The sequence below is a fragment of the Indicator indicator genome (assembly GCF_027791375.1).
Source record: "Indicator indicator isolate 239-I01 chromosome Z unlocalized genomic scaffold, UM_Iind_1.1 iindZ_random_scaffold_97, whole genome shotgun sequence".
Classification (NCBI taxonomy): domain Eukaryota; kingdom Metazoa; phylum Chordata; class Aves; order Piciformes; family Indicatoridae; genus Indicator; species Indicator indicator.
In genome coordinates this window covers 100,002-115,446 of record NW_026539149.1, presented here as the reverse complement: position 1 = coordinate 115,446, position 15,445 = coordinate 100,002, and the positions used below count along the sequence as shown (strand labels likewise).

The 15,445-nt window shown below is 37.2% G+C and overlaps 1 protein-coding gene across 1 annotated transcript; it reads right to left on the bottom strand.

The window, feature by feature from the left end:
• Positions 1-953: 953 nt before the first annotated feature.
• On the bottom strand, positions 954-11,222 carry TYRP1 (tyrosinase related protein 1). Its single transcript, XM_054398353.1, has 7 exons — positions 10,841-11,222; positions 7,593-7,915; positions 6,079-6,283; positions 5,066-5,233; positions 3,229-3,408; positions 1,662-1,808; positions 954-1,159 (listed from the first exon to the last, which is right to left on the bottom strand). The coding sequence occupies exons 1-7, from the start codon at positions 11,220-11,222 to the stop codon at positions 954-956; spliced, it is 1,611 nt and encodes a 536-aa protein (XP_054254328.1).
• Between the last annotated feature and the right edge of the window lie 4,223 nt (positions 11,223-15,445).

Genomic DNA, 15,445 nt, shown 5'->3' with positions numbered 1-15,445 from the left:
GAGGGGAGACCTCGTCATTCTCTACAACTACCTGATGGGATGTTGTGGAGGGGTTGGTGCTGGTCTCTTTTCACAGGTAATTACTTACAGAACAAGAGGGAACAGCCTCAAGCTGTGACTGGGTAGATTTAGACTGGACATTAGGAAAAATATTTTCATGGGAAAGAGTGACCAGACATTGGAATGGGCTGCCCAGGGAGGTGGTTGAGTAACTAACCCTGGATGTGTTTAAAGATCCTTTAGACGTGGTGTTTGGGGGTATGGTTTAGGGGCGAACTTTGCAGAGTAGGGTTATTGGTTGGATTTGGTGATCCTGAAAGTCTTTTCTAAACTGAATGTTTCTGTGATTCTATGATTCAGCTATGCTGGAACATACATGTTTAAGTGCTTCAGTGGATTCTTAAAGGCGAACCTCTTTTCACAGATTCACCTAAGAGCATCAATGAGATCAAGATTATATTCTATGAATAATGTTATTTTTCAAGCACACTGTTGCTCTCAGCACTCCCTTGTGACCTGCCTGGCTATTTCATAACACATTTCTACCTGCCTAGCCAAGGTGTTACTTGTATTTTGGTTCTGCTTCTGTCCCATTCTTGACTGAACATTTTCACAAAAGTAACTTGTAAAAGAACTCTGGGTATAAAAGCTAGTGATGTTGGCTGTTGGCAAGTGAACTAAATTTTACCAGAGTACACAGCAATACACATGAAAAATGCTTGCAGGTGAGCCCTGAAAAGTTAAGGGAATTGTATTAAATTCAAGACAGAATTAGCTTTGTGAAAGTGACTTATTGATGCCTAGGATACATGAAAGAGAAGGTGAAACCTAAGGGAAACATATCAAGATAGCTGACAGTTTATGCTCTTTATTTTAAAGCAAGTAGATGACCACTATTTATAAAATACAGCAAAATAGACAGTTTCAGTCACATGCAAAAAAATGCCATCTATTCAAACAACAGATTGGCTTGGTGTTGGTATGCCATCATAATCATCTGAATAATGCTGATACTGGTCAGTAAGAAGAGGCTGATGCAACTCATCCTTATTTTTCTTGACACGTACAATGCATGCAGCAGCAGCAAAGATAATCGCGACAAGAACTAGTGCTGTCACTATTGCAATAGTTATCATCTCGGTAACACGGAGAGCCCGACCTATAGGAAATAAAGCAAAGGGAAAGTTATCAACAGTAAAGGTCAAGTGTATGGAAAAGCATCAGAGGGATAAACCAGAGCTCAATATCTGTTATTATGCAATGAGTATTGAAGTGAAGAACATTTCAGTCTGTTATGTTACACTATAAAAACAGCCCAGGACCTTTTTGCTGCTATCTGGTTTGTGAGGGATTTGCATTTTCTGTAATGATTTAATGAAGGCATATGATAAATGAATAAAGACCTTCTGCAAGGTTTGGATCCAAATAAGAACTCTAAAAATTGAAGTGAATAGTGGGAGCTTCATGCTGGAACAGTCTATAATCAGTAGCTATTTAGCTACTGATCTGTAAAGCCAGGCAAGAGAAGAGAAATAGATCTTTACAAAGGTATCAAATAATGTTTGTGAAATGTGATGAAACGTTGATGTATGATGCATAAACATGAAGGGAGAAAAAGATGATGAAAATAAAAGAGGAAGCATCAAGGTTGGACAGTTTACCTGGCCACTCAACTTCATAGCTGTATCCCAGGTTTTCTGGTGCAGTAACAAACATTTCATTATTGGAAACTGGAGGCCAGAAAGGCACCATGTTGTATTGCCGGTTGTGTCCAATAGGGGCATTCTCCAGTGGATATGTTGAGATATCTAAATGTGAAAGTCATACCACACTGATGTAAATAAAATTAAAATCATTGCACTATTTAATTGTTTTTTTTTTTCCAACAGTGTCTCACGGTTTTGAGTACCTTAGAGGCTAGTTTGTTTTGATTTTAATTTTATTTTTGTTTGTTTGTTTTTGGTTTGGTTTGGTTTGTTCCTAAACTAAGTTAATCTGGGATTGGTTCTCCAGTCCAGTGTGACAGATCCAGAATGGAGGAGTGCTCTGCTCTATCCAAAAGCTAGACTATTAAAGATTTCTTTTTTTTTTTTAACTAGAGACTACCAGTAAGTTGTAAAACTTTCTGCCTATATTGGACTTTGCATTTCTTCTTGCATGGAAACAGAGAAATATTTATATATGCAGAGGACTTGGAAAACCTTTTTTGCTACAGTCTAGACTTTTCTGATTGTAACGGTGATGAAGAGCTCTTTCATGAAATTCAGGAGGGCAGATGATATGACCTCCAGTGGAATATTTCGCAAAGTTGTAGTAAACCAGAAGCAAGTCAGCTGAAGGGAAAAAAAAGGCAAAACCACCTCGGTAAGATGATGCAAAAGCTTGTGGTAGGGCATGCAAGTAGCACAAGGGGATACAATTACTGTTTCATAGCTGGCATGGGAAAAATACATGAGGAAGGTGTGTAAACTGCACAAAGAAGACTCAGTTTTACAACAGCAGCTTTCTTCTCTAAAGGAATAAAAAGGGGACAGGATTATCATTAAAGGAATACAGTTGTTATTTTTTACAGACTAATGCACTAACATTAGGGTTACACAGAATTGTCCCCCCAGTTCACTGATGACAGTCTCTTTCCTTATTTCATTTTTTTCTTCTTCCCTTTTATTTCCTTTCTTCTGCCCTTCCTTCCTCCCTTTCCTGCAGTTCTTCCCTTATTCTTTTTTGTTCTTTTCAGAGCTTAAGACACAAGGGCAGCAAGAGTGACCATCCTTTGAAAAGATATGGAAATGGTTATTGAATGCTACTAGTAAACCACAAAAGTGGTTAAGATGAATTGTGAGAGTGTGCATGGCACCTGATCTTATTTGACAAGAAGGAAAACAGATATTTACTCCATACAGCAACTGAAGTATTTACGCTTTTCATGGTTCCACTGTCTTTGCTATATGGAGACTATTTGTTTGCACAATTTGTTCTATTGAATTGTGCCTCGTACCTCTTGTCAGTTCCCATCCCAGCCAGTGATTTGAAAACAGATGTCACTGGGGTAAGGAAGGGAGCTTGCTTGTTTTGGTATTATCTTTGTTAATTATACGAACTGCTAAAATTCCAGTCTGCTCTCCTAAGCTCAGGGGCATCTTAGTGTCCCAAAAGAAGCTTCTGAATTCCTCTCTTTACGAAGACTGACATCCACCCATCCTACTTCTATCCATTGGCACATCTTACCTGCAGAATACCTTCTCAGCCACTCATCAAAAACAGCATCTGTAAATGTGTGCAGGAGGACAAAAATGGGATCATTTGGTGATAGATGGGTTTGCCCTCCTGTCCCATTCAAAAATAGATGAGCCAGATTGTGAAGACTTCGAACTGCTGGGTCATATTTCCCTGAAGGATCACTGTACCCTGAACATGCAAACAAAGAAGAACACACACACACACACACAAAAAAAAAAAAAAAAAAAAAAAAAACAGTGAAGATTTTGTGGGGAAGCTGAAGTCCCAGATGGATACTATTTTCTTTTTGTCTCTGAAAAACTGCCATGTTTTCGTAATGCCTTGATTAGCAGAAATTAGTAGCTAATTATATCTACTAGCTATAATACTTACTAGCATTTGAGAAATCCCTAACATACACAACTTTCAGATTAAAATACCCTTTCTAAAAGAATGCTGGGAATGTGGAGTGCAAGGTTGCTAGGATCTAATGCAAAAATGGCCAAAGTAAACTGTATCATAGCCTAAAAACAGAGATATATTTGGAACCTACATATCTTTCAAGGTAACTGAATTAGTTGCGTGTATTTTCTGATGGCTGACTTAAGTGTGTACATGTTGCCATCTATCCTAATGAGCCAGCTGTTACGTTTCCACACATAATTTTCAAGTGTACTGCTAACACGTCTCAGAAAATTTCACATTCTCTGTTTTGGTTTATTTTGTTCTGGTTTTGTGGGGTGTTTTCTTTTTTTTTTTTTTTTTTTGTTATTTTGTGTTTTTTTTCAGTGAAGATATCCTGTGTAACTTTGTTAGTGTCCACATCCCGTAATCCTCAAGTCAGATGTCCAGATCTGAAACATCTTGAAGAATTCTGTTTTCAAGCTTTGGCCAAAATTTCCAGAGAAGGATTTATGCAGTTAATTGACAAACCCATGTTTAGCTACCTAGATATTGAAAGGCCAAGGTAAGCATCCTAAACTTCCATATATGCTTAAAAGATTCTTGGGTGTAGATTCTTGAGTTTGTTCTCCAGGAGGAAGAAAATGTAATGGATCCTCCCCATTGTCAGAGTTATGCCTCTTCAAAAGAGCCAGAGGATCTAGTGGAAGTCGGGCAGAGATCTGAACTGTTAATTGGTAGTCTTTTCTCATATATCCTAGTGTTTTCTGTTGAAAAATATGGATTATTAAAGTTCAGAAGCAGTTTACAGGATACTGGCTGAATAGTATGAATAAAATCTTTGGTCTGGTTTCTGTATTGGTGTGCGTATGTTCAGATACCAGTGACTGAAAATTCTATTTTAAGCGTGTAAGGCTTGGAAAAGAGCTGAGCTACCTGGCTCAGAGAGAAGGACTAACATGCCTGCAGTAAATCCTGTACCCAGACCTCAATTACTACTCTCAATACCATTTTATTAATTACTACCAATGCTTACAATTTCTTTTGCTTTCTCTTGTTTTATTTTGGATACAAGAGAAAGTGCTACGAGCATCTATTTTCCTCATTTAAAGATGCAGCTTGCATCAGTCCACAGGCAAAGGCTGCCTGTTTTCAGCAGTAGCAAACTATGACTTGATTACAGTGACCTGATTTTAGTTCCTACCTGGTATGCTAGTGACAGACTTTAGAGGCATTTATACATGTAAAGAACTGACATAAGCTATAACATAATTTACCCTTATCTTATTTCACTTAATACTAAACTAACACTTCATGCTAAAACCAATGTATTCTCAAGGTCCACTAGACTGTCTGCAATCTCACACTTCCAAAAGGAAATACGGCACCCCTGCTCATTTGACTTATTTGGAGGTGTTCCAGGCCCTTAATTTGTAATGTTTACCTTCTACTGTGTTACGAAAACTGTCTGTTGAATTGGAATAGAAAGGAGGAGTGTCAAATACACTGACTTCCAAACACTGAGCAACATCCTCAGGCTCTGGGAGACGCTGTACCATAGGCCGTGCAACATTTCCAGCTGGATTTCTTCGGATGGGACCACCTTCAGTACCTGAGGGCAGAGAGAAGAGAAAGCAATGTAAAATGAAGCAGTAGGTTACAGAAAGCATCTTTCTAATGACTGAACTGTGGAGAAAAAAAAAAAATCCCTCACAAATAACACTTGAATGAATGGGTTGGATACTCATGTCAGGCAAAGAGTCTGAGTCTCCATGGAGCTTTGTGTGTTGGATCCTTTTTACCAGGATTTTAAAAAGGCATCTCTAAATTTCTTTCTGAAAGCTGAGGTCTGTAAATAATTTGGGAAAATTTGCCATAATTTTCCAATGTAATTTCTTCATGAAACATAGGAGAAAAGTTTTCAGGATGACCTGTTAGAGTAGCCATGGAAAGGACTACAGTTGATTATGTGGGTGTTTTTCCCCTTCTTTTTCCTTGTATTTTCATTAAGACCCTGAGTTGTGGCTTGAAGTAATGAATACACAAATTCTTGCTGGGATTTTTAGCTCTTGCAGCTTCCTTTTAGAAGCAGACTGCCATGAAGGTGATAGGTGGAGCAGTCAGAAGAAAGCATAAGCTTCAATGAAGAAACGGCACTGCCATATTTAATTATTTATGGTATGGGAAATGAGTAGAGACAGCATAAGAGGGGAAGTCAAAGCATGCAGGTCTTCCTCTGCTACAAGCTTCAGCTCAAATTTTGAACTGGTTTGTGCCTCAGTGCAAGACATGATAAATATATGCTATCTCAGAAGACTGATGAAACTTGGATCAGAAGTATTCAAAAACCACTTTAAGACTTTATGACTGGGGAAAGCCATTGCAATGTAAAGTATTGTATTTATTTATTATTTAAAAGGATTTTCTACCCAAATATCTGCCAACAGTCATACTTACTGTTACAGATAGTTCCCAAAGTTTCATAGTCTTCTATATTTTCACACAGCACTCGCCATTGAGAGAAGATTGAATTTTGGCTGATAAGAGAGACGTCAAAATTACTTCTAGCTCCCATTAAGTCATCCGAGCAGATATCACAAGTGTTTTGTCCTGTTGCAAAATTCCAGAAAGGCAGTCCAAAAGTGGGGTCCTGCAGCATGTTCTAAACCACATACAGATGATATTAATACATGTGTGCCCCAGACTGATAGAAGGATGTTAAAACTCAGTTAAGTGTATCTTAGTCAGAGTCAGAGTCTGACTTCATGAAGGAGAGAAAATCTAAGGAATCTGCATTGAAATGTTTAGTAGTTTTTCACATTCAAGCCTTTGTTCAATAGAACAGATAATTGGACTATTGACCTGAGTCATGGATCTTCCTCATTAATAAGACAGTACCTCTTACATGAAAACATACTGTGAAGTAAGAAACATCATTAATACTGATATCCCATTTTTCTGAATATTTTTAATGGCCTATCAACAACAACAATGTCTGTAGCACACAAAATAACTAAACTAACTGTGGAAAGACTGAGGAGATAAATAAGTAAGGAAAAGAGATACCAGCCCTTCAAATTGTCAGTTTGGTTCTAGCATAGGTTGGAGTTGAGTAGTTCTAGAATATGTCCTAGCTTCCAATATTTACATAACAGAATGATTTGGACAACCAAATTATCTTAAATAATGATCAAGTTTACTAGCATAAATAAGAATGTATATTAAATCACCAAGAGTTAGAACTTTCCAAGGCTTACACATAATGAAATGTCACTAGTACCAAATGTGAGTTTTTGAAGGGAGTTTCTGCCTTAGTCTGATGCAGAGCCATTACACCTAGTGGAAACATATAAAGTGATTTCAAAGAATCTTTAATCCTGACATTGACAATTTAATTTTCTTTTCTTTAAGAAAGCTGACAGTCCATTAAAAAAAAAAATCCCTTTGATTTGTAAGTCTGCCCAAGGAAAGGAAAACAGGAAAACCAAACACTAATTTCTCTAACCAGTTACAGTAAATAGTAGAGTAAAATGTGACTCTGAATCCTCAAGCCATTTCTCTTACACCTTTCCATAGAATTTATGTTGCTTTGAATAATTTAGCAATACAAATTCAGAGCCCTGATGTTAAAAATAACAAAGGCAGTAAATCTTATTGGTCCAATAAAATGCCTTCTGTGGATGTATCTATAATTTGTATCTATTTTTCCAGGAAGTTTTCATGTAACTTTTATAGTTTCCATTACTCTGATTGAAACATTACTTTTAGCATCCCTGTAACAATGATAATCTAAAACCTAGATGTGCTCTATTAAGTTTAGAATGCTTACTAAGTTACTGCACTTGAAGCCGAATTATTTCAATACATAGAAAGAACTGCTATCATTTTTGCATTTTGGAATATGAAGAGAAGTTCTTGAACTATACAAAATATAGCATGAACATATGTCTTAACATTAATGCAAATTTTACCTGCATGTCTCTTTCAAGCTGCAGTAGGTGGTACCTATGCCATGTGACAAAAGCTGGCCCCTCATGAGAGAAGTCAACTCCTCCAAAACTCTGCTGCCCTGCACCAAGAAAAGTCTTCCTGACAGAATAATAATGAGACCACACAAAGTAGTTGTAAATGGTGATATTCTCGAATTGTGGTGTGTTGCCATCTGGTCCAAATATTTCCTCACGTCTTCTTGTGGCAATAACAATGTCAGGATGGGTTGTCACCTTGGCTTGGTGTAAGGCATTCACAAAACGCCTCTTTTCTTCTGTACTCAGATCCAGAAGATTCCTCCTAACTGTGAGGATACAGAATAAGCAAGTTATGAAAGTAATAGACACTCAATTTTGATTTCATAGGACCAATTTATTTTGCTTTTAATAATTCCAAGTAAGTCCCTTTTTCTTCATACACAGATCTGTGGTTGTTTCGCTTGTTTGTATTGGTGTTTGAAGTTTTTTTTTTTTTGTTTGGGTTTGGGTTTTTTGTTTGAGGTTTTTTTGTGTTTTGTTTTTTATTGTTTTTTTTTTTTTTTTAACTCTGGCGATTCAGAGAGTACTGAGCATGAATAGAAAACATTATTTATTATCAGAAAGGTTAAACTAAATAAAAATAAATGCCAAAATCTTGTGGGTTTAGTAATATTAGAACTATTGTTACAGAGATAATCTGTCCATTCTATCAGAGAAAAGGGTGACAGTTCTTTGTCACATAAACCTGTCAGAATTTCATCTAATATACTTAAGATTTCTTGTGGTAATATTTTATGAAAAAAGTATACTATACAGCAACCTGTAATAATCAGAAGATCTACTGCTTGACACTTTACTTAAAAAATTCATGTGTTGTTTATGCTTGAACCTTTGTAGGAAAAATGGCAGACTGACTAGCGAATTGTGGATTTCACACAGTACAACACAGCTTCTATTTAATGTCATTGCCTAGTATTATAAACAACTGCCAAATATTAGCAATTTTTAGCCATATATTTCAAAACCATTGCAAAATATCATTGTCCATATATAGACAATACAACAAGGAAGAAAATTTAATGGTTGAAATACCAGTGTACCAACAAGAGGAACAAAGTCCAAACCACCTCAGTTTCAGTCCAGCATTCTTTGACCTGGACTGAGATTTCAACAGGCTTAGAAAAAGTCTAAGGGAGAAGTCTTCATAACTATTTTTCAAAATGCACCTATTTTTATTACAAAAAAAGTGCTGTGAAGTCCAAAATTATTACAAAAATGTGCTGCAAAATCCATAATTGAACACATGAATGATAGCATATTTTGGTATGAGGAGTATAGGTCAGTATGAGTTATATAATAGTCAAATATCTTGAACTGTGTAAACTTGATTCTGTATGGAGCATTTTGGCTTCATTAAAGTTCATAGAAAAACTTTTATGAAACACTAGTTTCATCTATGAAGTCTGTATTCAGAAGCATGTTTTTCTGTTGCAGAATGGAAATGGTATACTAGTCTTGGTCACTGAAGCTTTCTTATTGTTGATTTTCAGTAGTGCACTGAAAATATCCATCTAGTTTTTATTTGCATAGACGTATTAACCTTTTCATTTTTCAAAACATGTACTTGAACCACAATAAAAAATTTGGATTGTTATTAAAGTTAGGCATAAATTTAGAAGGCATGAAGACACCAAACTGAATTTTATATGTGCTAACAATAATCCAGTAATTATTTCTAATGTCTGAGCAGCTGGGGCTAGCTCTGTGGACGAACAAAATAGCTGACCTCGATGTGGAAATTTAAAGCATAATAAGAAGCTAATTTCCGCTGTTTAAACTTATGTTGTCATGCATGATAAATCTGATTTGCTTAGCATTTTACTGAGTGGTAAAGGACTTAATAAACAAGAAATGCAAAAAGTGCTCCTGTATACCCTAGAAAATCAGCTAAATCCTCTTTTTGTTTATTTCCAGATTTACTTTGATAGGTTTGTATGTGTTAACATGTGTTTATTGCTTGTTTTTCAGAATTTTTCAGAGCATCACAGGGTCCAACTTGGCTTTGCAGATCCAATATATGAGACATATTTCCTTCTTCCTAATTTGTGTCTTGGAGCATAAAGGACAAATAAAATCCTAAAGTCTTCTTCACAGCCCTCAAAAAGTTGGTTTTAAGCAATATTATTTTTAAGATTTTTAATTGGTAAGTGACCCTTTGTTAACACTTGCTGGACCATGTACTCACATTCATGGAAGGTTTCATGTCTGATGAAAATGAAATGTTTCTGTAAAAGGCACTGCACGTTTGTGTGAAAGACCTGTTGTTTCTCATGTCAACAGAACCTGTCACTCATTTAGGGGATTATGGATTTTGCAGGATTTCAGTAACACCTTTAAATGTAAACTAATACAGACTGAAATGTTGCTTGTTCAGAAGATTTTGACTTAAGAATCTGTCCTCAAGCCTGCTTGCTTTTGTTTTTGTTTTTGGTTGGTTGGTTTTTGTTTGGGGGGTGTGTGTGTGTGTTGTTTTTCAATTTATCTACAATATTGAAGATCTTTCCACTCCCACGTGGACTTCATAACTGTTTAAAAAAAATTTAGACGTCTATTTACCTATATTCTGGACTGAGCTGCAACTGAAGAACTCCCAGAAAAGCCCACCAGTCCCTGTGCTGATTAGTTGGAACATCTCATACTCATGAGTTAAAGCTTTTTAAAGACATAGACAGCAACTAGGTAAGTAAACTGTCACAAGGTCAGGCACACAGTTTAAAAATGTATTTGGATTTTAAATCAAAAGAGCTCCTATCACACTTAGTCACAAGGCATTAAACATCATATCTTGATAAGTATTATTCCAAGCTATACTCACAAACACAGGTACATGCCTATATAAATTGTTTTAAGTAATTCCAATTAAGAACATTTTTTCAATTTAGGTATTCACTTCTATTAAAGACTTAGTCCTAATCCTGCACTAACTAAAGGGAGGGAGGAGTGGGCTTGTTTGTTGTTTTTGGATGGTTGTTTTGTTTTTTTTATTGAGTAGTAACTGTAGATGCTTGGCTCATAAACTAAAAAACTCATCTAGCATCTGCTTTAATAACCACTATGATAATGTATGTTTGCTACATAAATACAAAGGACATTTTTCATTTTAAAGGGAAAAAAAAGGAAATAAAAAGGAAAAGTACTTTTAGGAGCACTGCCTATAAGCAATTTTCATGTCATGTTTCTGATGCTCTTACCTATATTGATTTGTTGGCTACAGGTAGGTCCACTCCAACCAGGGCGACATGAGCCACAGTTGTAACCAGAGAAGTTACCGTTGCACCGGCAGGTTTGGTTGAAGAAGCGTATGGGCCATTGCTCACGATCATCCCGCCCATCATGGATGTACTGTGGACCGTGGGGTCGTGAATCGACGATCACCTGTACACAGCGGCCCCTTCCCGTAGACACACCACATCGGTCAGTACCTGGCCCAAACACAGGGAAATAGTCTGGGCAACACATGCCACTCCTCAGAGACTCGACGGTAGCACACTGGCGAGGGAATTGAGCTCCAACTTGGCCAAACATGCCAAGAAGTGGTGACACAGAAAGGAGTAGCAGCACAGGGATCTGCATGGTGGTGGATCCTGCAGAGCTGGCTGCTTCTGAGAGCCAGCTGTCCACGCACGCTGACTTCGCTCCTGCAATGAGACACCCAGCTCTACAGCAAGGGAGAGAAAGAGAGAGGAAGAATAAAAATAAGTGATACAAACCTCCAGGCTTCTCCTTCCACCCCAGAAAACTACTCTACACTCTGCACTTTGATACTTTAGTGAAAGGCTAACAGCTCTAACTACAGACGCTGAGGCTGTTCTCTCATTATCTGCACAAAAGATAGTAACTACCTAGAGCTGTATTTGCTCACTGATTTCTAAGTCCTTCCCAAATGTTCATCCATGATGTACATCTGCAAGACAGATTTACTTCACAAACAAAAAAAGCTAAAACCTGTCTTAGGCACCATTTTTTTTGCCCCTTCCCCACCCCCACTCATTTTTTTTTTTTTTTTTTTTTTTTTTTTACTGCCTAGCCCCTGCCCCACTCCTCAGACTGTTCATGCCTTTTATTTCTGGATTTAGCTACTGTATCTTGTTCTCAGCAGTTCTTTGATCTGTTCACTTGCTGTTCTCTAATGACAACTCCGCTAGAAAGTGAAGGTACAATGCTTCGTGCATAGTGCCTGTTCTCTCTTTCTGGTACCTCTCCTCTGCTGAGATCCTGTTCTATCTCTGCACGTCCTATGACTGTGTGTAACCTAAAAATAAGCTTTGCTAATTTCTCTCCTGATTCAGCCTGCTTACTAATCCTTCTACTACCAACACAGTATGGCTTGGCTTCACCCTCCTTCTTCTATTAATCCGCTTTCTACTTCAGTGCATTTCACTGGACTTTAAGTACTTGAACAGCACATGATTTCTTTCATGCTTCTCTCCTTGTGATTTTACAAGTTTTAGCAAAGGTCAGAGACAAATACTTGAATTCAAAACAGAACAACTGTGAAGTTGTTTTTTTTTCTGTTGTGCCTTTTTTTTAATTACTTGTGAAGAAAGACTCACTTGAAAACGGACAAAGGACACTGGGGAAATTCACATTTAATAGATATTAAAAAAAAATCTGAAAATCTTCAGATGGCATTTTCTAGGTCAGGGAGAAGTAAGTCACAAAGACATGTTCTTGAGAAAATTAAAAAAACTCTGATATTAGACATACAATTCTCAGTTTAACTATTTATGTTGATGATCAAAGAAAAAGCCAATGATTATACTGGAATATCCCAAAATGCTGAATTCTGAGTTGATGCTAGAAGGGGTAATAAAATAAAGAAATAGAGAAAAAGTCTCAGGAATGAACAAACTGCTTCTCTATTTCCACTGAGAAAAACTGACCTTATTCAGTCTCTTACTCTATTTCTCATCTATCAATAAGGATGGGTTTCAGTGAGATAAGGATATTTTGTCAATAAACGTATTAACTTTATGAGGACAACAGATGAACAGGTTTTCTGGGAAAAGGTTCAACCATAGAGCAAGTGACATTGAGCAGAAAATGGATTACCTACTGCTTTTTCAGCTTCTCTAAGTGCATTTGCTTATGACAGGTCATAGAAACAGGGAATTTGAGTGTTTATTGTTGCCAGCCTGCCATGGACCAGAACCATTAGCCTTGCCACCTATGGCTTGCGCAAGGAAACATGCTATAGCTTGCTTCCTGTAGGACCAAGGCTTTTGGTACATCCTACATATCTTTAATTCATTCTCCATTTGCAGTCAGGAATATTTGATAAACCATAAATGAAATAATTTTCTGGCCTTAAGTTTATTCTCCACTCCAGCCTGTTTTCTCTTCTTTACTGGTTTATTCTGTACTTGGCTTCTTTCCAATCTTAAACCTTTTCTCTTTGGGACACGGGACAAATTTGCTGTTATTACATCAGAAGGTAAACCAGAGCTAGTAAAAATTTCTTGAGATTTTACCTGTAAAAAGCTACCAGATCAGAGAAGAAGCATACAGGTTTTAACTATGAATATTTAGCAAACAAAATTAAAAATTAGCTTAGAAGGGATAAATTCTGCTCCTTAGATAAAGCCTCAATAAAAAAGAGCAAACATGCATATGAACTGGGGTTGCTTGGTGTTAAAGAACTTTCCTTACAATGGTAGACATGATATAGGCCATTTTTAATCCTTTTGCATACCAGCACCTATGAATTTTGTTCAGCAGACAACTAGAGTTCCATAGTTGAAGGTCATTTCCCTTCTTTGCCCCCCAGAAGTTCATCCTGTGTTTCCTGCTGGAAATATTGCTGAACAGTTTGGCAGTATGCAATTTCTTTTATAGTTCTCTGCTATGTCTGGAAAGATTATCCAAATGCACAATATTTGTGTTTCTGTGGCTCATCTACATAAGAAAGGTAGCAAGGAAAAGGTCTATGTATGAACCTCTAGCTCACTAAAAGTCCTGCAAAGAATGCTAGACATTCATATATAATTTGCACAATTTTCCTTGTGTAAACGTTAGTTCTTCCTGTTGAGAACAGGTCTCTACACAGCTACATGAGGTTTAGTCATGGTCTATAGCTTAAAATAATGGAGAGCATTAAGCAAATACAATCAGTTCCACATGCACTCGTGTGATGCTGAAAGTTGATGTTCTGGTTCTGTCTTAACTCATGCCATTAGCTATACAGTCAACCATCAGTTCTGTAAATTACCCTATATTATTTACTGGATGTCCAAGATGTACAAAGTCTTTAAATTATGATATACTTTGAGAGCTACCATAGTTCATTAAGATTTTTCTTCTCCTATCTCAAGACACATAGACCCCTAGAAAAATTATATTCTGACAGTTGTTGAGTGTTGCTACTGTTATTAATATATCACCTCTGATGCAAGTGTTGCACCACACTGCAAGTGTTTATGAACTGAATATTGGAGTGATCAAAAGGATGAAATTGGCAGTGTGCAAAGGAGCATCTGAAATTAAAGTATAATTTTCATCATCACTATTGCTTTCAGAAGGTTTGGAAATCAACAGCCTTGCCTTTAATCTGTAATTTATATTACTTGTGGATCTTGGTCAGGTTTTAAACACTTCAGTTTCTTTATGTTAGTTTTTAGTGTTGTTTTTTGTTTGGTGGGCTTTGTTGGTTTGTTCGCTTGCTTGGGTTTTTTTGTGTGCCGTATTTCCATGATGACTGCAAATGATAATTTCAGATATTTATGCACAAACCAGATATTCTTATTCACTGAATATGATATACAGTTGCAGTGTTTCATAAAGAGTTTGTTATTATTGTTAACACAGATATCTCATGTTTGTTTTTCTCTATAGCTACAAATAAATAAAATCTTTTGCTTTATATTGCAAGCTCCTATCTTGGAGCCTTGGGGTGTTTCATATTGCTTGTCCCTACAGGGGTCCTGAATAACGTCTTTCCTCTGACAGTTTATGCCACTCCTCAGTCTCTTTGTCCACTCTTTGGTGCTTTCAGTCAATCCTGCAAATCTAGTTCCAGTTCTGAACAGAGTATGACTCACCTCAGGTCAATGCCAGTGTAATATCACATGTGAGTGCCACACTCAGTTAGCTGCATGCATTCGGTGTACTGATTCTTTAGCACCTGCAACCTCAGACAATTTTGTAAATGGTTTACAAAGCGCAGTACCACAAATGACTAAAACAAATACCTTATCTCTATTTCTATTGTCCTTCTCTGACTAAATTGTCTATTCTTCAGGTCTTATCCTCATCTGTGTTTTCTTGCTCTTGTAATATCCTGTTAGCTTTTGTACCAGTGACACCCATTTATGCCAAGACATTATACAGTTAGTTCCAGGCCCCTCAGTTCAAGGAAGGGAACTGCTTGAAAGAGTCCAGTGCAGAGCCACAAAGATGAGTAAGGGATTGGAATGTCTGCCTTATGCGGAAAGGCTTGGAGGAGACTGATGTTTATAAAAATGTGGACAAAACCAGCCTCTTTGCAGTGATGTCCAGTAACAGGACAAGGGGCAACAGGTGCAAGTTGGAGCATAGGAGGTTCCATGTGAACACAAGGAAAAAATTCTTCACTGTGAAGGTGACAGAACACTGGAAAAGGCTGCCCAGAGAGGTTGTAGAGTATCCTTTTTTGGAGACATTCAAAACCCACCCAGATGTATTTCTGTGTGACCTACTCCAGGTCCAGGCTCCAGCAGGAAGATTGGACTAGACGATGTTTCAAGGTTCCTTCCAATCCCTAACGTTCTGTGATTTGGTGCTTCTGTGATTATATGTAGTTCCGAAGTTGCTTCAGCATA